The sequence below is a fragment of the Giraffa tippelskirchi genome, chromosome 4 (genome assembly GCF_054371585.1).
Source record: "Giraffa tippelskirchi isolate mGirTip1 chromosome 4, T2T-mGirTip1v1.2.pri, whole genome shotgun sequence".
Classification (NCBI taxonomy): domain Eukaryota; kingdom Metazoa; phylum Chordata; class Mammalia; order Artiodactyla; family Giraffidae; genus Giraffa; species Giraffa tippelskirchi.
Window position 1 is genome coordinate 190,521,811 of NC_137278.1, and position 26,546 is coordinate 190,548,356.

At 41.3% G+C, this 26,546-nt stretch overlaps 1 protein-coding gene across 7 annotated transcripts in view; it reads left to right on the forward strand.

The window, feature by feature from the left end:
• Positions 1-26,546, forward strand: part of GRIN2B (glutamate ionotropic receptor NMDA type subunit 2B) — an 815,960-nt gene that overhangs the window by 482,725 nt on the left and 306,689 nt on the right. The window contains exon 1 of one of the 7 annotated variants that reach the window (XM_081589235.1): positions 23,876-24,087. The exons of the other annotated variants lie outside the window; for them this stretch is intronic. Within the exon in view, the coding sequence (XP_081445361.1) occupies positions 24,079-24,087 (9 nt within the window). The 5' untranslated portion in view covers positions 23,876-24,078. Of the gene's footprint in view, positions 1-23,875; positions 24,088-26,546 lie in introns of those variants that run through there. 7 annotated transcript variants of the gene reach the window in all.

Below are 26,546 nucleotides of genomic sequence, written 5' to 3' on the forward strand. Positions count from 1 at the left end.
ACCGTGGAAACCACTAAATTCTTTGCTCTTCCTCGTAGACTCATTCACCTTTTTGCACATGTGGGCTTCACAGTACCAGAGCTGATTTGACCACCAAGTGCCATAAGCACATGTTATAAGGGTCCTTGGTGGCACCTTTTCTGCCACATGTTGGCCAAGTGGATGGGAGCAAGGGTTGATCAAAAAGCAGCTCAGTCCTGGGGGCCTTGCTCAATGATTGCAGATTCAGTGAGCTCCCCAGAGGTGTGCTTCCAAGTGAGTGAGTCAATCAGGTTATCAAAGTGAGAGCCTGGGATAACTTCGAAGCGGAGAGACTGGTTGTATGCCATCTTGCATCAGCAGGGAGCCAAGAGCAAGCTGCCAGTTCCCTCTGTATGACACCCCTAAAATATATGTATCTCTTGAGCAAAACATCTGGTTTTTGTAACCACTCCCGCTGCCCACGTCTTGCCCGTTAAACAGCTCTGAGGCCATGTTAGAAATCCTCATGTGTCACACCTGATCATCAGTGACTACAGGTTGAATGAGTGGTTTGGCTCTATTAGTCCTTGAATAGGTGCCCTGAGAGGGAATAGGTGAGAGGGAGGAGAGCCAGACTCAGACCTTACAGGAGGTAGAGGCCAGAGGGTTGGCAGTGTTGTCGCCAGATGAAACATCTCATGATGAAACAATACAAGATAATTCAGTTGTTTTTCAAATGCAGGTTAATTCACAAGAGGAATGGAGAAAGAAACAGGAAGGTCAGATAGAATAAGAGATTGGCAAGAAAAACAGTGCAAGGGTCTTTGAGTTCTGGGGGACTGGGGTACACAGACATGGGAGTTTCTGCGGATCAAATGGACTGAGTTAGACTAGGAGTTATTTCCTTAGAGAGTGAGACGTCCAGGGAAGTAGCGGGGGCTTTGAAGGGTGGGGAACAGAGCCCTTTGGGTCACGTCTGGCTGTGTTCCAGGCATTGTCCTAAGTGGAATTTTAAGTGGTGAGTTTATTAAACACTTAACCATTCTCCTCTCTCCTTTTCCCCATTTGCCATTTATCTCATTCTTTCCTAATCTCACCCCTCTAATAGGCAGCCTTTTGCTCGTCTAAATTTTATAAAAACGAATGGTTTCATGTTTCCTCTTGTATCTCCTTCCTGAATCTTTAAATCCCTTGGTAATTCATGGAGCTCCAGTTGGGAAAATAAAAGCAGAATTGCGACCAAAGAATCCACGGCATGGCATTTTCTATTAAACAGATGTTGATTTTGCATTTATCAGAAGGGCAGTGTGCTCAGCGGAGAAGGCAATGGCACCCTACTCCAGTACTCTTGCCTGGAAAATCCCATGAATGGAGGAGCCTGGTAGGCTACAGTCCATGGGGTTGCTAAGAGTCGGACACCACTGAGCAACTTCACTTTCACTTTTCCCTTTCATGCACTGGAGAAGGAAATGGCAACCCACTCCAGTATTCTTGCCTGGAGAATCCCAGGGACAGGGGAGCCTGGTGGGCTGCCGTCTATGGGGTTGCACAGAGTCGGACACGACTGAAGTGACTTAGCAGCAGTGTGCTCAGGGCAACACCAAGAGAGGTAGTGGGTAGGAGGTGGGAGGGGAGGGGGAGATACCTTCCCAGACTTCCATCAGCTATACTGCCTCACCCTGAGTTACCCCAAATAAACCCACATAATAATAAGTGCTGACTGTGCTATGAAGTACAGTGTTGGCCAACACCTGAAGCCCTACCTTCCAACCAGAAGCCCTTCTGTGCGAAAACCCTGAGCCACCGTTGAGAGTAGGGTGGCAGTTAAGGGCGGTGACGGTGAAAGTCAAAATCGGGGTCTGCCCACTCCTAGCTCTTTGAACACAGGGAGTTATATAACCTCTTAGAACCTCAGACTCTCATTTTAAATTAGAGTCATAATACCTGGTGCGGTTGACAGAGAAGGAAGTGCCTTACGGTTCTTGGCATGCTGCTGCTGCTGCTGCTAAGTCGCTTCAGTCGTGTCCGACTCTGTGCGACCCCATAGACGGCAGCCCATCAGGCTCCACCGTCCCTGGGATTCTCCAGGCAAGAATACTGGAGTGGATTGTCATTTCCTTCTCCAGTGCATGAACGGGAAAAGTGAAAGTGAAGTTGCTCAGTCGTGTCCGACTCTTAGCGACCCCATGGACTGTAGCCCACCAGGCTCCTCCGTCCATGGGATTTTCCAGGCAAGAGTACTGGAGTGGGGTGCCATTGCCTTCTCCAGTTCTTGGCATACACACAAACACACACACACACACACACACACACACACACACACACACACACACACACACACACTCGGGGACCCCCTTCTCTCTTTAGTCTACACATGGGCTTCACTCTTACACAAATACTTTATTCAGTTCCCCTAGCAGTCCTAGGAGGTGGAGATTGTTGTACAGGTGAAGACAGTTAGGACTCAGGGGGATTGTGGCTTGAGTCTATGCAGAGGAAGTAAAGAGGAGGTGGAAGAGACAGTACAAGTGGAGGGGGCAGGCAAGGGGGAGGGTGTTGATGGAGGGGTAAGGCCTGGTTTTCTTTGGCTTGGGATCTCGCGAGGCTTCCTGGGGGCCTGAGGTCTCTACCTGGAGGCGTGGCCACACAGGACTAGATGGGAGCCCCCAACTAGGCTGTGGGATGTTCACAGAACAGGACACTTTCTGAGAGCTCACAGCAGAGCAAGTGGAAATTTGAGCATCACGTGCCAAGAAGAAATCTACGGGGAAAATGATGTGATGTAAGCAGATGAGCGAAAAGAGAGGGAGGCCAGGCCTGGGGGAACAATATACTTCTGCTTTTATTAATCTTGTTGTTGTTACTCCCCACTGGGTGACCTGTGACACATTTCCCCACCACCCCCATCCCCCTTGGTCATCCACTGGAGCTGCTTTGTTCTCCTGTTCCATCGAGGGGCAGCCCGAGGCCCTGACAGAGGAGAAGTGTGGAAGGGCAGGTGGGCAGGGTCAGGAGGGACCAGGCGAGGAACATTCTAAGAGGAAAGGCTACAAAGTAACGTGGAAGACAAAGACGGCTGAAGATGATTGAGAATTACTTGCAAGGTGAAATAAATGCCAAACATTACGTGCATAATTCAAGCAATTAACGTTCCAGATGGGAGAACAATTTTATATTCTTACTCATATTTTCAAAAGGTTCAGAGCCACTCTGTAAACTGTTTCCTGAATTCCTGTCATCACTGGCTTGATCCCAAAGAACCACACATGCCATCACTTCATTTAGACATGGTTTCCAGGTGGATTAAACCTTTTCTTTTTTTTTAATAAACAATTTTCCCTCCCATAGGCCACAATTCCTGACTGGTGTGCCATGAATCGGTTATAGGTGTCGTTCTCCCCAGCCCTCAGGGCTGCTGGATTCCCTTCCCTTTTGACATAAGACCACAGTCCCCTTGGGGGTCTTAGCCCAGAGGGCAGCTTCAGTGTTGGGGCAGCAGTTGACATGAAAAAGATTAAACTACTGAGTTAATATCTTTATGCCTTCGAGAGAATCTTCCTTAAGATACAGGTTGTGTGCATAGGTCACTTCAGTCGTGTCTGACTATTTTGTGATCAAATGGACCGTTGCCCATCAGGCTCCTCTGTTCATGGGATTCTTCAGGCAAGAATACTGGAGGGAGTTGCCATGCCCTCCTCCAGGGGATCTTCCTGACCCAGGGATTGAACCCGGGTCTCTTATGTCTCCTGCAGTAGCAGGTGGGTTGTTTACCACTAGTGCCACCTGGGAAGCCCAAGATACAGATTAACTCTAGGCAAATACAGCCCCCAACCTGCCCAAGTCCCAGAGGAAAGATCCTTCTCAGAACCTGAGGCTTCACTTAGTAAACATCCCTTGAAGAACAGCTGGGCCCTGGGTGGCATGGCCCTCTGGCCCACAGTGACTCCAGACCTCTTTCTTCTCTCTCAGACCCCCTACACTCTTCTCTCTCTTCTTCTTCATAGCTGAACTATTTAACACACTGTTTAAAGATATGCCTGGCTGCCTCTTGGAGATTCAGAGTTGCCATGGCAATGTGGCCTGTTTCTCCAAATTAGGACATATTCCTGCTGCCTTTTTTTTTTTTTTTTAACGTGGTATGTTTTCTCTCTCACACAACTCCTTTGCTTCTTTAAATCCTTCCCTCTCTTTTTCCCCCAGAATGCTAATTTAAGTGCGTGTCCCCAGGACCAGCTAGGTCCCCAGCTTAAGGGGGCATTTTCCTGAGATTCATCCCTACCCCTAACCTCCCACCCTTTCATCCCATTTTATGAGGGGTTGTGTCTGTTCCGGTCATTTCAGTGGCCTTCACACAGTCCTTTCTGCTGGGTTCACTTCCGGCTTGGCTGCTGTTCTCTCTGGGCTGAGCTCATAGCAAATAAGTTTCTGTTTTATATCAAGGCTGCTGTGAATGAGAAACAGTAAGATAGAGACAGCTGAAGCTGAGATGTTAAGTATTCATTCTCAGAAACGTCTCACTAAGCACATAATCACTTTAGGGGATGTTCACAAGATAACCAGGATTCTGGATAAATGAGCATGCATGCATCTTGTCTCTTCCCTTATGACCCGTTTTAGGATCCTGAAAAAATATGAGCTTCAAATCAAGAAAGCTCAATAATCTGAGAGTAAGGACAGAAGTTGGCCAGTACTTTAAAAAAGGGGCAGGGGGAGGTATTCCTTTCCTTCAGGATTATTTCTGGTCTGTAGATGGTAGAATCTCTTTGAGTCACTTGAATTACAGCCTGTGATGAAAATGGGGGAAGAGAGAGAATAAGGAACGGGTCACAGATTTAACTCTCCTTTTCCTCATTTCCATTGCTGGTGCTCTGTCCTCGGCACATAAATGTCAATTAGGAAGGTTCCTTTGGTCCATGCTTGGAACAAAGGTGCCCAAACTCCACTGTACTTGGGAATCACCTGGAGAGTTAAAAAAATAAAAAAAGAAATACAAGTGCCTGCATTGTTATGCAGGCCTGTCCCACTCTCAGGCTCTGATGTCATTGTTTTGGGGTGCACCCAAATGTCATTTTTGAGAGCTCTCCAGGTGATTGTAATGTGTGACAGAGGTTGAGATTTACAAGCTTAGCTGCTGGTTGTTTGGGAGGAAGTGATCCTGGTTTCTGTGCCCTTAGCTATGAAGCGGCCATCTCTAAAATCTTTGAGGAAAAAATGCACAGAATTCTCAGATTTAGTTCAAACCTCCCCCTCCCTCTTTTAGAAGATGCAGGGTCCTCGTGAAACATGACTACTCTTTAACTTGTGAAAGCGGTGAAGGGAGAACACCGTGCAATTAGCCAGATAAACAGGCGAGAGCTGTCCCAGGGTGAAGGTCTTCCAGCCGACGGGATGACAAGATGGGAACCCAGGCGGAGTCAGGGGTGCCTAATGTGAGGGCGCTGGGGGCGGGGAAATCGTGCGCTCTGGCGGTCACTCAGGTCGAAAGATGATGCTCTTCGTGGTGAGCCTGAAAGAAACATGACTTGGCATTTGGATGTGCGTCTGGAACTTGACCTAAAGCTGCTGATGGAGCTTCCTGTGGAAGGGCGTCTTCTCATTCGAGACATTGTCAGATAGAAGAACTGTGTTTTCATCTTGCTCTTTTTCTCTTGCCTTTGTCTGTAGGCAGTGGACATAAGCAAAAAGTAGCAAGCCAGAATTTTGATCACATTCAGGAAGCATCACTAGAATGGCCATCAGCTTTCTTTCTTTCCTCTACGAGTTTCATGGAGGAGGAACCATGGGGCTGTAGGAAGGACTTGACAGCTCTTTGTCATCATAAGCTGTGATGCTGTGGACCAATCCCTTATCCCCTGGGACCTCATTTCCTAATCTGTAAAAAGAACAAGAATGGGAGTGAGATAGGACCGTTAGGGCCTCTTGGGTTCTAGACCAGGACGAGAGATACACTAGATGAGAGGAATTCTGGATTTGGAGCATCTTGGGCTCAGGGTTCATTCAGCAAAACCAAGTCAGAAAACAACTGAATTTGTAACAGTTTTATAACAGAACTTGTAGTTTACTCAACTAGTTTCATGAACAGGATTTAGGAGTCAGGGACAAATCATAGAGTAAAATTAGAAAAAGTCAAGGTTCTGAGGAGACAGAAAGGAAGAATGTTCTGAGGCCCATGGTGGCTGTCCTAAGGCAGGCTCTAGTGTGTTAACCCCCTTATAAAGGCCAGGCCCAGACAATGGGCCTAACAATTCTTACATCTGAATGCCTACAAACCTCTGAATGGTTAAAAATTGTAGAATATCTTAGTGGTCAGCCGCATTCCAAGGTCAGATTTATGGTATGTTCCCGGGTAAACACAGATCCACAGCACCTGTCTACTTTTAATTCAAGAGATAATTGTTTTTAATACCATGTGTAAAAGAAAGTGTGTTAGTCACTCAGTTGTGTCCGACTCTATGAGACCCCGTGGACTGTAGCCCACCAGGCTCCTCTGTCCATGGGATCCTCCAGGCAAGAATACTGGAGTGAGTAGCCATTCCCTTCTCCAGGTATCTTCCCAACTCAGGGATCGAATTTGGGTTACCAGCATTCCAGGTACATTCTTTACCATCTGAACCACCAGAGATTCCAAGTGCCAAATGCCATGCCAGGCACTGTTTTCAAGAAGCATGCAAGCCCAGTAGTAACTCCAACTTTAATAATAACCGTCATGCCAGCCATTGTACTGTACCACTGTACTTTTCAAGGTACTATACTGTAAGATTAAAAATGTTTTCTTTTTTTGTGTGTGTTTGTTTTATATGTATTATTTGTGTGAAAAGTATCTCAAACCTATTACAGTACAGTACTATATGACTGATTGTGTTTGTTGGGTACCTAGGCTGTGTTGGACTTACCAACAAATTGGACTTACGCAAGCGTTCTCATTTGTATGTAGGGGACTTACTGTATTGTTTTTGGAGAAGGGCGCGAAGGAAGGGTGGGCTTCCTATAAGTGGGGATGGTGTGGAGGATGGAAATCAGACAGGAAGAGTAGGGCAGCAGAGCACAGCCAGCCTGGGAGGAACAGCGAATATCCATTTTGGCTTTTCTGTCAGTTAGATGAGGGGGAATAACAGAAGATTAGGATGGTAAAAGGTGGAGGATTGACTTTATCTCTTTGGTAAGTAACATGATTTTGAAACTTTGCAGAAGAGCACAGGAAGCTCAGTTTCACTGATACCAAGAAATTCAAATTCAGACTGTAATGAGATACTATATTTTAGCCATCAGAGTGACAATTTTTTTCTTCATTAAAAACTTCGTTTTGGTGAGAGTATAGGGAAATAGACACTCTCATAAATTCATGATAAAAATATAAACCAGAATGACCTTTCAGGAAGACAGTTTGGTAATTAATGCCTCAAAAATATGTATACATATTACGGCTGCTGAACTTACAAAAAATGACCCTATGACAATGCAAAAACTATTTATCTGAAAGATGGTTATCAAAGCATTATTTATCATAGTGCTTTGAAACATTTTACATGTTCAGTGATGGCTACTTAAATTATGGTATGGAGGATAAACAACCATTAAAAATTGCATCAATGAAGACAAAAAATTAATGAAATGGTAAAATGTTATATTTGATAAATACATGAACAAAGAAAGTTGTAATAATTAGTCAACAAATACTTACTGATTTCCTATTGTGTTCAGGACACAGTATTTACTGTGATATACAGGGGATGGAGTGTAAATAAGAGAGACAGACAGTGCACTCTAGGAGATTCCATCCAGTGAGGACTGGGTTGCATGCTCAAAGTTTTACCTGGTAGTGGTGTGGTGGAGTGTACTCTATGGAAGATGATGTGCAGTGTGGTGTGTGTTTTGCTGAGGTGGAAATTGACCTTAGGAGGAGGACATGTTTGTAAAAATGAATACACTGTGATGCTATGAGCAATGAGAAAAAGACACCAAAAACAATGTTATGATCGCTGAATGAAGATAATGGACATGGTTTCAATGTTCTTCTGTGTGTTCTTTATAATTCCCCAATTTTCCACATTACTAGGTATAATAATACTCTTGCAATAAGGATACACATTTATGAAAAAGAAACAGGTCCTAGGAAATTTGCTAAATTTTCCCGAGTTCCATGTTTGTTTGTGAACACTACCTGCCTGCCCCGTAGGGTCTTTAGACGCTGACTATATGGCTTATATTGTCCTATAGCTTAGTTTCTTAGCCTGGGTGTGTATGTGTGTGTGTGTGTGTGTGTGTGTATACATATATGTATAATATGTGTTATATATTTTAATTTTTTCTTTATTCCTTTGATAAAGTGTGTTATAAAGATAAGTCAATGCTAGTGTTTGTTCCAGAGAAGATGACAGTATTTGTCTTTTTCTCCAATTATATTCTCTGTAATTTCTTTACAGCTTCCTTTTTCATTAAGAAATGAAAGACACACCCTCTTTAGGTTTGTCTGTATAGGAGCATAAAGCTGGAAGTCTTATATCAAAACCATGTACTCCTCAGGTAGAAGCCTGAGTAAGTTAACCTGATTTGTTTCAGTTTTTGCAAGACTTATAGTCTTCTTGTCTTAGTCTGCATTAATGAGTTATAATTCAAGTCACAAAAATAATAGAATTGGGTCATAACCCAAGGCATAAGAATGAGCTGACTAACTTGGTCCTGTCCTGGTTTGGCCCTCTTCCTGGGCTGTAGTCCTTTACTTTCTATAATATAATGTCTTCTGTAAGGTTCCTTGCTTTTGCCGAGTATGTTTTGTGTGGGTGTCTTAAAGGACTTGGGCTTGTTGACAGACCTCAACCATTTTCTGATCACAGGGTAGCAGACTCACCATCTGTGTCTGCCAGGGAGTGGGTGGGTCTTGGGTGCTTTGAGTTCTTTGATCAGAACCTCCACACATGCCCTCCTGTCTCATTCCCTCTGGCAGCCCCTCTCCCGCCAGCACTCTGCACCCCTTCTCCAGGCCTGTACCTTCTCACACATCTTGGAAAGAGGAGGAGGACACTTTCTTTAAGGTGGCCCTTTCCTTTGAGACAGAGCCCTGGCATCACAAGGACGCCTTCATGTAAGCATGGGGCAGCTGCTTCTGTAAAGGAAGTCCTCCTTTCCTGCCCTGAATTCAGGAATAGCCTCATCTGAGACACAAAGAGAAAGGCTACTGAAACCTGACAGGTGGACTCACCATGGCTGGTGTTCTCTTGCCTCCTACATCTCCCTCTTAGAGACTGGCCTCCCAGAGGATTCTAATTTTAAGTTGGATAAAGATAAATCTCAAATATTCAACCAGGACCCAGTGAAATCTGCATCATTCTTAGGTCTCAAATTTATCCGTTAGGCCAGGGCTGCAGATAATGAAGCGGGAGTGGGTGTGTTGAAAGAGCAATTGGAGAGAAAGGGTGACAGCATCTCCGAGGGCTCAGTTCCTCACTATATTTTCTCTTTATTCTAGACCACAGTCTGTTATCCATATTCTAAATTCTAATCAAAAGCGAATGATATTATTTATTCAACATACACTTATTGAATACCCAGTATAGACCGCACAGTTGCACTCATTTTACATGCTAGTAAAGTAATGCTCAAAATTCTCCAAGCCAGGCTTCAGCAATACGTGAACCGTGAACTTCCAGATGTTCAAGCTGGTTTTAGAAAAGGCAGAGGAACCAGAGATCAAATTGCCAACATCCCCTGGATCATCGAAAAAGCAAGAGAGCTCCAGAAAAAACATCTATTTCTGCTTTATTGACTATGCCAAAGCCTTTGACTGTGTGGATCACAATAAACTGTGGAAAATTCTGAAAGAGATGGGAATACCAGACCATCTGACCTGTCTCTTGAGAAACCTGTATGCAGGTCAGGAAGCAACAGTTAGATGGACGTGGAACAACAGACTGGTTCCAAATAGGAAAAGGAGTATGTCAAGGCTGTATATTGTCACCCTGCTTATTTAACTTATATGCAGAGTACATCATGAGAAACGCTGGGCTGGAAGAAACACAAGCTGGAATCAAGATCGCCGGGAGAAATATCAATAACCTCAGATATGCGGATGACACCACCCTTATGGCAGAAAGTGAAGAAGAACTAAAGAGCCTCTTGATGAAAGTGAAAGAGGAGAGTGAAAAAGTTGGCTCAAAGCTCAACGTTCAGAAAACTAAGGTCATGGCATCTGGTCTCATCACTTCATGGGAAATAGATGGGGAAACAGTGGAAACAGTGTCAGACTTTATTTTTTTGGGCTCCAGAATCACTGCTGATAGTGACTGCAGCCATGAAATTAAAAGACGCTTACTCCTTGGAAGGAAGGTTATGGCCAACCTAGATAGCATATTTAAAAGCAGAGACATTACTTTGCCAACAAAAGTCCGTCTAGTCAAGGCTTTGGTTTTTCCAGTGGTCATGTATGGATGTGAGAGTTGGACGGTGAAGAAAGCTGAGTGCCAAAGAATTGATGCTTTTGAACTGTGGTGTTGGAGAAGACTCTTGAGAGTCCCTTGGACTGCAAGGAGATCCAATCAATCCATCCTAAAGGAGATCAGTCCTGGGTGTTCATTGGAAGGACTGATGTTGAAGCTGAAACTCCAATACTTTGGCCACCTCATGCAAAGGGTTGACTCATTGGAAAAGACCCTAATGCTGGGTAGGATTGGGGGCGGGAGGAGAAGGGGACGACAGAGGGTGAGATGGTTGGATGGCATCACCGACTCGATGGACATGGGTTTGGGTAGACTCCGGGAGTTGGTGATGGACAGAGAGGCCTGGTGTGCTGCAATTCATGGGGTCACAAAGAGTTGGACATGACTGAGTGACTGAACTGAACTGAAATAGGTAGGTATTCTTATAGGTGATGGATATTCAGAAATGAAGAGACTTGTCTCAGGTCGTATAGAGTTTACATGTCTTAATCTTGGGGGTACTCAGATAATACATCAATAAACAAGATAATTTCAGATAATGGTGCATTTTATCAAGGAAATAAAATGGAATCTTTTAATGCAAAATGACTGGGAGAGTAGCTAGCTTAGATTGAGTATCCAGTGAAGATCCTGTGGGGATAAAGTTTGAATATTTAGTTTTTAAAAGTTTATTTCTTTGACTGTTCTGGGTCTTAGTTGCAGCACACAGGATCTGTTTTAGATGTGGCATGCAGAATCTTTCAGTTGCAGCATGAGAACTCTTAGTTGTGACATGTGGGAGCTAGTTCCCCAACCAGGGACCAAACCTGGGCCTCCTGCATTGGGAGTGCGGAGTCTTAGCCACTGGGCCACCACAGAAGTCCCCAAGGAGGTGAAGTTTGGACTGGAATTGAATGGCAAGGGACCACCTATGTGAAATCTATGGTAGACACACCCTAATAAGAGTTAGCTGCAAGGTAAAGGCTCTGATGAGGAATTACAGAGAGTAAGGAAGGCAAATGTGGTTGAAATGGCATAAGCAGAGGATGACGGGTAGGTGTTGAAATCAGAAAAAAAAGACAGGCACTAGATCCATCCTTAGAGACCACAGTAAAGACTTTGGATTTAATTCCACTTGTCATATGAAGCCATTGACGGTTTCTTAGCAGAGACAATATGATATAATTTAACAGTGCTTTAATATCAAAAATGAAAAGTATGAGACTTCAGCTCTCAGCCATGAAGGGGTAAGACAATCTAGAATTAGCCCCCCCCCCATCATAAAGAACTAGAAAATTGAAAGGAAAAAAGGAAATGGCTAATTTTAAACCTTGGAAAATAAGCAGCATAGGACCCATCTTTCTGGGAAAAGTGAAGTCAGGTTATCCTAGGCTGTTTACCTGGAGATAATTCCATGTCTGAGGCACAGCGGGGGGTTGACCTGAGTCGAGTTCAGCAGTCTCACTGAAGTAAGGAAACAGAGATCATACTTTCGGGAGGCTGGGAAGGATTTTTGTGGGATTGAACACCTAAAATGAGAAAGAGCTCCAGAAATATGCATAGGGCTCCTCTTGAGTCTTTGTCCAAATATCAACTCCCTAAGGCTGGGAAAGAACAATTTCTGAGGAAATAACAATTATCACGGAGTCGTAAGAAGAACAATCTCATGACTCATGTAGGGCCAGGGACCCTTCTAGTTCCTTTAAGCCAAAGTGGAAAGACTTTACTGAATTCAATAGAGATCTCAGAAGGACCATGTCTTAGAAGTGGGGTTAAATTCATGTTAAAATAAGGGTTATTCTAGAATGCCATCAAAAGGAATAAACTAACCTGTAAGTAACTCTGCCAGAAAAAAATCTCACCTTTTTTAAAGGAATTTTAAAATTTAACACAAACATATACACACACGCACCAGGAAAATATGACCTGTAAACAGGAAAAAGACTCCAACCAAACTTTAGAGGCGGAAATAACAAAGATATTCAAAGCATAAATAAAGGATACTAAAAGAGCTGTTATAAATATGTTCAGGGATGTAAAGGAACATATGAATATGATGAGGAAGAAAATGGATGATTCTTATATTGTCTGAATTGTGATATAATATTGTTTGAAGAAAGAGTAACATAGTTTAAAGATGAATATTGCAAATCTTAGAGAAACCCGAAATCCAAAACAATGACAGTCCAAGAAAAGGCAGAAAATAGAAAAAAGGAACAAAGATGTACAAAGATAGATGTAAAAAGTAGGAAGCAAAGAGCAAAATGGTAAATAGAGACCCAAACATTATTAATAATGCTAAATGAAAATGGCCTCAATACTTCATTGAAAGACATACATTGTCAGATTAGATGAAAACCGAGAGCTGTATAAGAAACCCTCTTTAGATATAAAGACATAGGTAAGTTAAAAAAAAAGATGAAACAAAATATACTATACAAATGCTAATTAAAAGAAATCTGATTAGGCTGTATTAATGTCAGATAAAAAAGAATTCATGGCAAGGAATATTAAGAATATTACCAGGCATAAAAAGAGACATTTCATGATGAAAAAGTGTACTTTTTTCCCAAGAAGATGTAACAATCTTAACTGTGTGTGCGTCTAATCACTTAAAAATACATGAAATGACCACTGATGGAATACTGTTGATAAAGAGAAATAAACAAAAATACATTAGTAGTTTGAGGTTTCAGCACTTCTCTTTCATTCATTACAAAACAAGTGTGCCAAAACATATTAAGTATATAGATGACTTGGAGAGCATTGCCCATCATCTTGACCTGATTGACTTTTGTAGAACACTTTATTCAACAACAGGAGAATATACATTCTTTTCTAGTACGTATCTAACATCAAGACAGACAATATTCTGGGCCATGAAACAATATCAATAAACTTAAACTGATTGAAGTCTTACAGGATGTATTCTGTGACCACATTAGAATTAAACAGAACTGTAGCTAGAAAATACTCAAATTTTGAAAATTAAGCAATAAACTTCTAAAAATAAATGGCTCCAAAAGAAATCACAAGGGTAAATAGGAAATACTTTGAACTGAATTAAAATGAAAAACAACACATTAAAATTTGTGCCATATGCTAATGAAGTGGTTAAAGGGAAATTTATAGAATTAAATGCTTATATTAGAAAAAAAGCAAGGTCTTCAATCAATTAAGATTTCAGCTTAAGAATCTAGGAAAATAAGATCAATATAAATCCATAATAAACAGAAGAAATGAAAAAATAAAATAAGAGGGAATATCAAGGAAATAGAAAATAGATAAATGAAAAAAAAATCAAGGTAATCCAAAAACTGTATCTTCAAAAAGATCAATAAAATTGATAAGCCTCTAGCAAGACTGACTGAAAATTAAAGAGATTAAATATAATTGTCAGTCATGAAACAAGGACACCACTATAGATCCTGCAAAAATTAAAAAATATTAAAGGAGTATCATAACCAATTTTATGCTAATAAATTTGATAACTTAGATAAGTGAGTGAATACCTTGAAATGTACAAAACTGCCAAAATTCACTCTAGAAGAGAAGGTAACCTAAGTAACTCTATATCTATCAAAGAAATAGAATTCCTAGGTAAATCCTGTCATAAAGATAATGCTGGATCCAGGTTTCTTCATTGTTGAATTCCACTGAATTATTTGAGGAAAGAATAATATAAATTCTACACAAACTCTTCTAGGAAATAGAAAAGGAAGGAACATTTAAACACCAGTATTACCTTTGATAGACCCAGAAGACCCAGGTTTGATCCCTGGGTCAGGAAGATACCCTGGAGAAGGAAATGACAACCCATTCCAGGACTCTTGCCTGGAAAATTCCGTGGACGGAAGAGTCTGGTAGGCTTCAGTCCATGGGGTTGCAAAGAGTCAGACACAACAGCAAATTCACTTATTACCTTTGGTACTTAAAATGAGATATTATAAGAATACTATATACACTAATATTCCTCATGAACACAGAAGCAAACATTTTCAACAAAATAATAAATGTGGAAATATAGCAAGAAATAAAAAGGATAATACATGATATCCAAGAGGTGTTTCTCTCAGGAATGCTATGGTAGTATAAAATGTGAAAATTAATGTAATTTACTGTATTGTCAGAAAAAGAAGAGAAAAACCATATGACCATCTTAATAGATGCAGAAAAACATTTTGGAAAAATTCAACTCTCATTTCTGATAAAAACTCTCAACAAACTGAGTAGAGAAGGAAACTTCCTCTCTAAGACAAATTGTGAAAAGCCTACAATTAGCATTGTGCTTCATGGTGGAAGAGTGAATCCTTTTATCTTAAGATTGGAAATAAGGCAAGAATGTTTGCTCTTAACTGCTTCTACTTAGTGTTATACTAAGTCTTGTGACATACTGAAAAAGTCAAGAAAAAGAAAACTATACAGATGAGAAAGGGAGAGATGAAAGCATCATGACATGATCTTAGACAATTCTAAGGAATAGGAATAAAATGACTAGAACAAGTGAATTTAGCAAGGTTATAAGATTTGAAATATGAAAGAATCAATTGTATTTTTGTATATTATCAAAGAAGAATTGGAAATTTAAGAAATTTCAATAAAATACTATTTATAATAGCATTAAAACGTGAAATATTTATACAAAATGTAACAAAACATTGGTAAGACTTCTATATTGAAAACTGTGAAGCATTACTGAGAGCAGTTGAAGACTTAAGTAAATGGAAAGATAGACTGTGATCAAAAAATTTAATATTTCTTTTAAGATTCAGATTTTTTCACCCTAATCTTAAGATTCATCTAAATCGCTATCAAATTTCCAGGGAATTTTTTGGTATAAATTGACAAGTTATTATAGAAAAGCGTATGGAAAATTGGAATTGCAAAGGACTTAGAATAGCCAGTAAAATTCTGAAAAAGGACAATTCAGTTCAGTTCAGTCACTCAGTTGTGTCTGACTCTTTGCGACCCCATGAATCACAGCACACCAGGCCTCCTTGTCCATCACCAACTCCTGGAGTTTACCCAAACCCATATCCATCGAGTCGGTGATGCCAGCCAACCATCTCATCCTCTGTCGTCCCCTTCTCATCCTGCCCCCAATCCTTCCCAGCATTAGGGTATTTTCCAATGAGTCAGCTCTTCTCATGAGGTGGCCAAAGTATTGGAGTTTCAGCTTCAACATCAGTCCTTCCAATGAACACCCAGGACTGATCTTCTTTACGATGGACTGGTTGGATCTCCTTGCAGACCAAGGGACTCTCAAGAGTCTTCTCCAACACCACAGTTCAAAAGCATCAATTCTTCGGCACTCAGCTTTCTTCACCGTCCAACTCTCACATCCATACATGACCACTGGAAAAACCATAGCCTTGACTAGACGGACTTTTGTTGGCAAAGTAATGTCTCTGCTTTTAAATATGCTATCTAGGTTGGCCATAACCTTCCTTCCAAGGAGTAAGCGTCTTTTAATTTCATGGCTGCAATCACCATCAGCAGTGATTTTGGAGCCCAAAAAAATAAAGTCTGACACTGTTTCCACTGTTTCCCCATCTATTTCCCATGAAGTGATGGGACCAGATGCCATGATCTTAGTTTTCTGAACGTTGAGCTTTGAGCCAACTTTTTCACTCTCCTCTTTCACTTTCATCAAGAGGCTCTTTAGTTCTTCTTCACTTTCTGCCATAAGGGTGGTGTCATCCGCATATCTGAGGTTATTGATATTTCTCCCGGCGATCTTGATTCCAGCTTGTGTTTCTTCCAGCCCAGCGTTTCTCATGATGTACTCTGCATATAAGTTAAATAAGCAGGGTGACAATATACAGCCTTGACGTACTCCTTTTCCTATTAGGAACCAGTCTGTTGTTCCATGTCCAGTTCTAACTGTTGCTTCCTGACCTGCATACAGGTTTCTCAAGAGACAGGTCAGATGGTCTGGTATTCCCATCTCTTTCAGGATTTTCCACAGTTTATTGTGATCCACACAGTCAAAGGCTTTGGCATAGTCAATAAAACAGAAATAGATGTTTTTCTGCAACTCTGTTGCTTTTTCGATGATCCAGTGGATGTTGGTAATTTGATCTCTGGTTCCTCTGCCTTTTCTAAAACCAGCTTGAACATCTGGAAGTTCATGGTTCACGTATTGCTGAAGCCTGGCTTGGAGAATTTTGAGCATAACTTTACTAGCGTGTGAGATGAGTGCAATTGTATGGTAGTTTGAACATTCTTTGGCATTGCCTTTCTTTGGGTTTGGAATGAAAACTGACCTTTTCCAGTCCTGTGGCCACTGCTGAGTTTTCCAGATTTGCTGGCATATTGAGTGCTGCACTTTCACAGCATCACCTTTGAGGATTTGAAATAGCTCAACTGGAATTCCATCACCTCCACTAGCTTTGTTCGTAGTGATGCTTTCTACGGCCCACTTGACTTCACATTCCAGGATGTCTCGCTCTAGGTGAGTGATCACACCATCATGATTATCTGGGTAGTGAAGATCTTTTTTGTACAGTTCTTCTGTGTATTCTTGTCACCTCTTCTTAATATCTTCTGCTTCTGTTAGGTCCATACCATTTCTGTCCTTTATCGAGCCCATCTGCATGAAATGTTCCCTTGGTGTCTCTAATTTTCTTGAAGAGATCTCTAGTCTTTCCCATTGTGTTGTGTTCCTCTATTTGTTTGCATTGATCACTGACAAGGTTGGAAGATTTAGACTTCTTGATTTCAAAACTTACTAATACATTACAGTAATAAAGGAAATGTGGTGTTGGCATAAGGATGGATATATAGATCAATGGAATAGAATAGGGTTCTTAAATGGACCACATACTTATATGTTCAGTTGATTTTCATTAAAGATGCCAGAATAATTCAAGGAGAAAAAGGCTTTTCAATAAAAAGTGATGGAACAATTGGATATTCAAATCATAAAAGAAATGAATCTCAACCTTTGGCAGGTATCTTAAATGGATTAAAACTGGTAATTGTAGATTATGGACTTTGTCATTTTTGTAAGAAAGATAGGAACTCTAGTCACCAGATCAACAATCAATGAAAAAGTTGTGTCTCTATATCAAAAGATTGGCAAATGGATGCTCTTTTATATATTTTAGCTTAAAATAAGATATAAAAGGTATAAATATTACTTGCTTCAACCAAAGTTTTCTGTCTATCCTGATCTTGTCAGATAAGAAGACTTCTAGTGTAGTCACTTTGTGTGGTTATTATGAGACTCAAGTGTTGTAAATACTTGACACATAGAGCTTCTCAATAAACAAAGGTTTGTTTTAATACTACCCCATACTTTCATTTCTTTGCTGTTCACATCATTAACCTTTATCTGATTGTGTCATATTTTAGTTACTTCTCCTCATAGGCATACTTTATTTTATTAAATAGTTTGTAATTCCATGGACTGTGTGCTTTTTGTAACCCCTAAAGCATCCATCCCCCTATGCCTGACACATTTTAGATTTTTGACTACTGCATTACAGACTGAGATGGCTAAACCTCTTTATGAATGTTTTTCAGAATCTGTTAGATTGTTTGCCTCCTTTTGACCAAATAAATTAGAAGGGTGGTACCATTATTCTTCATTAAATATCTTGCAAGGGTGGTTCCATAATTTTTTCATGGAGTTCTCTTTTTGCACATCCAAGTTCTCTTCTGAAGTTCCTGTGTTAGTAATGGATGAGACTTTAGGCCCAGCCCTTTAGGAAATACAGGACAGGAAAGGGAGTGGAGTGACAGAGCAAATTAAATTGCTTTACGTCTCATTCCTTGAGTTGCATTTGACTTGTTATGTGTGTTAAGAGTTTGGACATATTTCATGACTAGGATTGAGAATATGGGCAGCTTCTTACTGCTTCATTGCCTCTCATATTTATTCTGTTTAATGGAGAAAGTTAGTAATGTTTGAAGTCTTAGAAACTTCCAAGGAGTCCAAAAGTCCAAGGAGTATATTTTCTTCATTTTTCACTCAGTTGGTAGAAAACATCTGGCCCTGGGTAGGAGAACCAGCTTGTAATTCTTGTGAATTCAATTATTCACTCGATTGTAAGCTGTTTGAGGATAGTAACTGTGTCTTAATCTTATATGGCTCCGAAGGAACATTTCACAGTGCCTGGTACTAAATTTTTCCACAATGACTGAATGATCAGGGTCTCTGCTACTATTGGGTTGACTAAAAGGGTCGTTTGGGATTTTCTGTAAGATGGAAAAATTCAAGTGAACCTTTTGGCCAGCCCATTACATGATCCAGTGTTGATCTGAGACAAATAGTAAAACGGGGAAAGTTTGTTTTATATTTCTTCCTACCTCTCTTAGTATGTAGCCCCTTTCTTCCTCTCTGACGTCTCCTTCTTCCTTGACACTCGTTGCTTTCTGATGCTCAGCTGGTGATTAACTAATCCCTGATAACAATTAACTGATCATTAGGGTAGCCTTTGCTTGTGATATATCTTTTATATATTAGCATTTTAACAAGATCTCCTTATACACAGAGGAGTACGTTTCCCAGTTTTGAGTTTGGGGTCAGAAATGACCTCTGCCAAGTATATGTTATGTGTAAAGGAGGAAGTGATCCCTTCATTCTTGAACCTTCCTTGACTGTATTGCTTGGTTTCAGGGGAAGAGAATGAGTTTGCCTGGACAGTTGGAGAGGCTCCATATAAGAAATGATATATGAGCTGGGTGCTGAACAATGAGCAGTGGGTTTTTTCTCATGGGGAGGTGTTTGGAGATACGGAACAGAGGTGGGAAAGAGGAGCAGTAATTAAGCATTACAGAAAGAAAAAAGGAACAGCAGCATGGGAAGAGACACAGAGATGAAAGAGCAGGGTGTATTTTAGGAACACGGAGCAGTCTTGGGTAATAGGTAAATGTTGCATAGTAGGAAGTGCAGTTCAGTTCAGTTCAGTCGCTCAGTCGTGTCCAACTCTTTGTGACCCCATGAATCACAACATGCCAGGCCTCCCTGTCCATCACCAATTCCCGGAGTTTACCCAAACCCATGTCCATCGAGTCAGTGATGCTATCCAGCCATCTCATCCTCTGTCGTCCCCTTCTCCTCCTGCCCCCAATCCTTCCCAGCATTAGGATCTTTTCCAATGAGTAAACTCTTCGCATGAGGTGGCCAAAGTATTGGAGTTTCAGCTCCAACATCAGTCCTTCCAATGAACACCCAGGACTGATCTCCTTTACGATGGACTGGTTGGATCTCCTTGCAGTCCAAGGGACTCTCAAGAGTCTTCTCCAACACCACAGTTCAAAAGCATCAATTCTTCGGTGCTCAGCTTTCTTCACTGTCCAACTCTCACATCCATACATGACCACTGGAAAAACCATAGCCTTGACTAGACGGACCTTTGTTGGCAAAGTAATGTCTCTGCTTTTAAATATGCTATCTAGGTTGGTCATAACCTTCCTTCCAAGGAGTAAGCGTCTTTTAATTTCATGGCTGCAACCACCATCAGCAGTGATTTTGGAGCCCCCCAAAATAAAGTCTGACACTGTTTCCACTGTTTCCCCATCTATTTCCCATGAAGTGATGGGACCAGATGCCATGATCTTAGATTTCTGAACGTTGAGCTTTAAGCCAACTTTTTCACTCTCCTCTTTCACTTTCATCAAGAGGCTCTTTAAGTTCTTCTTCGCTTTCTGCCATAAGGGTGGTGTCATCTGCATATCTGAGGTTATTGATATTTCTCCTGGCAATCTTGATTCCAGCTTGTGTTTCTTCCAGCCCAGTGTAGGAAGTGCAAGGAGAGTGGAAAAAACAAAAAAGCAAACAAAACAAAAACCAGCTTGGGCTGGATTGTGCAGGGTCATGTTCGTGATTCAGAGGAATTTGATCTTTGTCAAAGGGCAGTGAAATCATCCAATTTCTGTTTTAGAAAGCTCTCTTTGGTAGCAACGTGGAGTGTGAATTTTTGTGGATACAGAGACCAGTTATCAGACTGTTGTTGTAATTAACCAAAAGTTAGTAAAGGCCCAGCTCTGGGAATAAAGAAAGAAGGATTGCCTTTTAGATAATTGAAAACATTTAGTGACCAAGTTCTCTATCATCCCTGTTCATTTGTTCATTAATCCAATCAGCGTTTATCTGGACCACTAATATAGGACAAGCATTATGAACTTGAGAACTAGAAAGGACATGGCTTCTTTCCTGTAACAAATTCAAAGTTTAGTAGGGGAGGTTGGCATTTAACTGGTAAAATGCAGTGTGATGAGCACTATAGCAGAGGTAAGCAATGTGTGCTGTTGGTATACAGAGCGAAAAGGTTTCTAAGATATTCCATGAGGGTAAATTTAGTGTTTATTCACGGTTGTATCCCAAGCACTTGGTTGAGTTGAAGAATCTAGCATTTACTTAATATTTATTGAATAAATATTTGTGCTTGGGTGTATGTGTAGTGACAACTTTGTTGTAGGCTAGAGAGGGACCTTTCTCTTGGTTTTGAAAAAGGAAGGGTCAAAATGGGTAGGATCATGTCTCTAGGTGGTCGGCTTAGGATAGCACTAGCTTCTTGGCTTTGGATCTTGTTTCCTCTTTTCTCTAGGGATGTGTATTATTTAGGGGCCCTGTTAGCCACTGAGAGCTAGCTACCCAGAATAGAGTCAGAGTAACTATTTGTTCCCCTTTGGTATTTAATAAAGTTTTTTTTTGGAAGTTCTCAAAAGGGAAACTAAAGGAAAGCCTTTGTCCAAACTTTTCCAGAGATTTAAGGAGAGAAGTATTCACCCGGGGCCAGGAACCAAGGTAGGAGAATCCAGTGAGGAAGGCGAAACCTCAGAGCAGGAAGTTTATGTTGCTCATTGGTTGCTCCTGTTCACCAGAAGAACCTCCATTTAATTCTGAACTCGGGAAGTTCTGAATTTCATTTATCAAGGGAGGTGGATTGAGTTCATGATCACTTGTTTGCTGGGGAGAAATCCAATATATTCTGAAAAACAAAGCATTTTGTGTAGTTCAATTATGGTTGAAGTCTGATCTAATATAAATTCATTTGGCAACAAAATCTGACCTAAAGTGATGTGAATCAATTTATAGTCTTAATTTAATCTTACAAGTGTTCAGTTTTTATGTTTTGTGGGGGGAAACATTTATGTGTTTGATTATAGGGTCTTGTCCTAGACAAGGGGGGGCTGTTGTGTAATATTCAGGAAATGTACCACCATGTTACTTTTGGAATTTTAAAAAATTTTAAGTTATCAAGCATATGCTTCTCCTGGAGTCTTAGATATAAGGATTGTGGATTTAAAGCCTTTTGGACAAAATGAGTGTGAGCTGGGTTTTGAAGATGTACAGAATCTTGTTTTGCTTCTCTACCAGAGGTGGTATTATCTCCTGTATTGGTTCGCTAGGTCTGCGATAATAAATGCCACAGACTGGGTGGCTTAACCAACAGAAATTATTTCACTAAAGTTTTGGAGGCTAGAAGTCCAAGATCTGGGTGTCAGCAGGTTTGGTTTCTCCTGTGGCCTCTCTCCTTGCCTTGCAGATGGCTGTCTTCTTGCTGCAGGTCCTCATGTGATCTTTTCTCTTATGAGCATGTCCCTGGTGTCCAGATCTTCTCTTCTTATAGCACACTGATACTGGTCATTAGTGGCTCTAATAATGACCCCACTCTAATGGCCCCATTTTAACTTAATCACCTCTTGCTTGAGAGGTCCTGTCTACAATGCAGTCATATTGTGAAATTGTAGAGGGTGGGTTAGGGCTTCCACTACATGAACTTCAGAGGGACACAGTTCATCTTGTACTTAAGCCCATGGGATGTTCTGCAATGTGTGAATGTAGATTAGAGGTTACAATGACTGTGACGTTATTCTCACAGTGGAGGGAGCCAGAACTGCTAAACAGCCTGTAGTATAAAAGAGAGCCTCCCTCTCCCCTGAAGGCCGACCATGAAGGGAGGAGCCAAAGAAAGACCTGGACCCTGGAATGAGGTATGTCAGGATGGTACCACCTTTGCTGGGAAATTGAGATCATCTTCAGAGAATGGATATTCTCTTCTTTAATCCAATGTCCACTCTCCCGTCTTCAAGGCCTTTTTGACTGGTTCCCTTAGGCAGCATTTCTGGACTCTCTAAAGCAGATGTCATGAGGAAGTGGATTGAAGCATATGAGGTTTGGCCTGGAGTTTGGGCTCCTCAGTCTCTAGGAATAATGAGAAATTGACACTTTCTCTGTTTCCTCAACTCACCTGTGACTCTTAGACTGAAATAACACCCCTCTTTGAAAATAAATCCTGCTTTGTCTGTAAGCTTGCAGTGGTATGAAATAAGACTGCATCCACAGCTCAGCACTGTACTCAAAAGCCAGGGCAGGAATTAGTGCCCGGAAATGAGCCTCTGGCATGTGTGGGAGCCAACGTCTTTCTGAAGTGGCCTTTGGTTCCAGAACATCCCAGGGCTTCCCCACTGGGTTCTGTGCTCCTTCCTGCCCTGTGGTGAAAACGAAGACATTGAGACAGTCCAGTCCCTTTCACGTTTAGAACACTGAAATGCTCTACAAATTTTGTCACGTTCATTAACACCATTATAGGTTGCTAATTAAATTATAGACCGGGGCATCACACAAAAGTTAAGAAAAATGACAAAATGACCCTATTTCGTAGCCATTCACTGCCAAGCCAGTACTCCACTTAGGTTTTCTTGAGTCATGCTGAATTATTCAGTCTTGTTTTTACAATTTCAACATCCAGGAGAAACAAAAAACTGTAGCAATTGCCACTACAATACATAAATAAAAATGAATAATTCCGAACTCCTGTGTAATTTTACTCCCCCTTGTCTAACTCTGGTCTTGGCTTTGCTTTCCATTTCACAGTCCTCAGCAAGGCAGGTGGAGGAGACTTTTCAATAAAGACATAGAGCATTTCAGTTGTTGGCCCGTGAAGATGCATTCCTGTGCTGCTGGAGACTCAGGGCCTGACTTTCATCTTCTCTGCTTATGTACGTGCACCCTCTCTGCTCTGAACTCATCATCAGGTGATACTGAAGGGGTTAAAAATCACAGCCCCATCTTTCCCCATCAGCAGTTTTCGAATCCCTCCTTTGCTATATTTCCTCACAACAGTTTTACCAGGAACTGTAGCTTCAGGCTCTTCTCAAATGTAACGCTTTTGTGCATCTGTGCATTCCACGTGCGGAAAGGTCAGTGTCTCAAGTACATTTTATCAGGTGGGGAAAGATCTGAAGACAGGAAGGGGATTCTGAGGGTCCAGGCTGCAGTCCTCTGGCTGGGCCTGGAACCGTTCTGCCGTGCTCTGTCTAGTTCCCGAGCATCTGCTGGTTACCAGCCCCCCTGCGCTCTCGGCTGCTCCTGGTCCACAGGCATCGCTCCAGCTCGGTCAGAGTGCGTATCACTGAGCCAGATTCCAGTCCTGTGGGCCGCTGGCCAGCTTCACTCAGCCTTCAGAGGGGCCAGAGAGAGACACAAGGGACACAAAACTTGTGCAGTCACCCATGCTTCCTTCTGTCGGAATTTTCTACCTGATTCTAGATGGCCCCTTCTGAACTTACATTCTGTTTTCAAAATTCTGACTAAGGGATGGAGACTGAGAAAAAAATTCCTTTCAAAGCTCCAATTGATCACCCATACTAGCAATTAGGGGAGAGGTCTGTAAACATTCTAGCAGTTAAATCCTTCATATTTGGACTCCGGCATTCCAGGCAGACAAAAGAGGATCAGAGAACTGACTGCATGAGATTAGTAAGCACATCTTTAATCCACTACTTGATAAGATTTTTTCTATTTCTGCAACTTGAAGTTTTGGGGTTTGGGCCTTTTGGTTTTAATTTTCTCCTTTTTATCCACCACCTCCCTCCCACCCCCAATGAAAGAGGAAGAAACATCTGACTTTTTTTCTTCTTCTTTCAAGGATATTAATGTGTATTAATATCACCAGGCAGAAGCCCAGTTAGGGCCCCGCTTTCTCAAAATACCCTTTAATCATTTCTGAGGGGTTGGGGGCATGTGATAATGGAGGTGGGTGTGGGAGCAAAAAAAGGGAGAGATGCTTCAATTTGAGAGGGCCTGGAGGCAGAGTCACAGAGAGCTGTTTCCATGGCAGTGCTATGGAAACCAGGTTCCGCCGCTCACTCCTTCCCAGAGTAGAATTTCCATGCTTCGTATAGCATGGAATCCAAAAAAGGGTGCAGCCTCTTGCCCAAACTGTGACTTTTCATTGTAACCTCATTGTAACATGTTGTTCTGGCCTCTTGTAAGTGGAGGAAGGTGGGGAAAAAAATAGGAACCTAGTCCAAATCACTGGTAGAAACTCTAAACCTTAAATCTTCTGTGAATTTTCCAATAGGATGGAGAGGAAAATTTTACCATATATTGGTTGTCTTACCCGTATGCATCCACTTTTCTGGGTTCCATTTTATGGCATTGTCAAACCTCATGGTTTTACAGGTGTTAGCTACTCGTACCTGTTTTTTTTTTTTGAACAACCCATTGGAATAAGGGTGCAGGATCTGACCTTTTAGGGACCTGTTGTCTCTTCTATCTGTGCACAGATGATGGTCTTAGCCATTCTGTGATATGTATGTGTGAACTGATTTTCACAAATGGGGACCATGAGACAGACCATGGATGATTCTTCACTCTGCAAACACCTCTCCTGTGTATGCACTGCTGGCCGTTGGTTTGTGGCATCATTTCATACACAGAGAACTGCACCTATTTGTATGTCTGTGTATGTATGTGTGTGTTGGGTCTCTTGACTCAGGGTGTTGATTTACACTTGCAATTATCACTTACTTGTGTTCTTTTAATGGAAAGATTATTGTGTAAGGAATGACGTCAAATGAAGCCCATGAATACAAGTAGCTGAAGAAAGCCTGAAGTCTACAAGTCCATTTTTAGAAGGACAGGCAGAAAATATATGTGCGTTTTAACTCATCTTTCCACTGCAAAGGTAGGCACATTGGGCTTTCATGAACTACACCAAGCCAGATTGTTTGCAGTGAGCGCTTATTTTGTTAGACTTTAAAAACTGGCAATCTTTTTTTTTTCCCCACTTCTCCAGTTCTCATATTACACAGATACATCCCCAAAGACCCATTATTAGACTGTGAACACATCTCTTGTACAGACTCTTCAAATGTCTCTGGTACATATCCCTAGATCTCCCTTTTCTAACGACTCCATTACCCCCTCCTCAATAAGCAACTCACCCTTACTGATTTTTAATCATTTTCTGCTCCAGGAATTTGTGAATCCCTGGATTCTCCATGATTATTTTATTCTTACAGTGCCAGGATTTAATATATATAGTCTGTCCTGAATGGTACCTAATAATAGATTCAGTTGAAATCTATTCCCGTTACATGTTTTTTGATTTGAGAGGGTTTTGCCTCATGGCTTAACCTCAGTATCAATTATGTTTGCCCATTGATTTGAAGAAAGTTACCTTGAGTAATGCTTAAGTTACTTGCTGGCCATCTAACTTCATCATTCATTTATTCAGTCAATATTCATTTGTTCCTTCATTCATTCATCCTTTCATTCATTTATTTAACCACAGATGGTTTCTATGTGCATAGCTTTCTTTGTGTCATGTATCAGTCATACCAAAGAAGCACAGGACACATTATATAGAGTTGAACCTTAGGAAACTGCCAATATTCCACTGTTTTTGACCTGTAAAAGGGCAATTTTAAGACTTTAACCAAAGATAAAGGTGCAGTATAAAAAGACCTCGAAAAACAAGATTGACATTTAAAGATAGATTTTAAAAATCCGAGAGCTAAAAGTTAAGGGAAGAGTTGAAAATAGCTTTCAGAGACAGGAAGAATTAGGAAATAAGAGCCGAGCCTGCTCAAAGTTCTAAGGTTTCTGCCATGACCAACACAGTAATCACTTGCCACCTGTGGCTATTTAAATTTCAATTTAAGTTAGTTAAAACTAAGTAAAATTAAAAATTCATTTTCTTAATGATATGAGCCACATTTCAAGTGCTCGATAGTCACACGTGGCTAGTGGTTCTTACACTGGACAGCAAAGGTAGGTAACATTCCTGTCGTCACCAGAAGCTCTGATGAACCGTGTTGCAAGGCAGAGCGAGTATTGGTCATGGTAGAAAATACAGGTTAAAGCAACTTAAACTTCCTAAAGAATATCTGTAATGATAGAGAACAGGTTTGGTGACTCGATAGAGGCTCAGG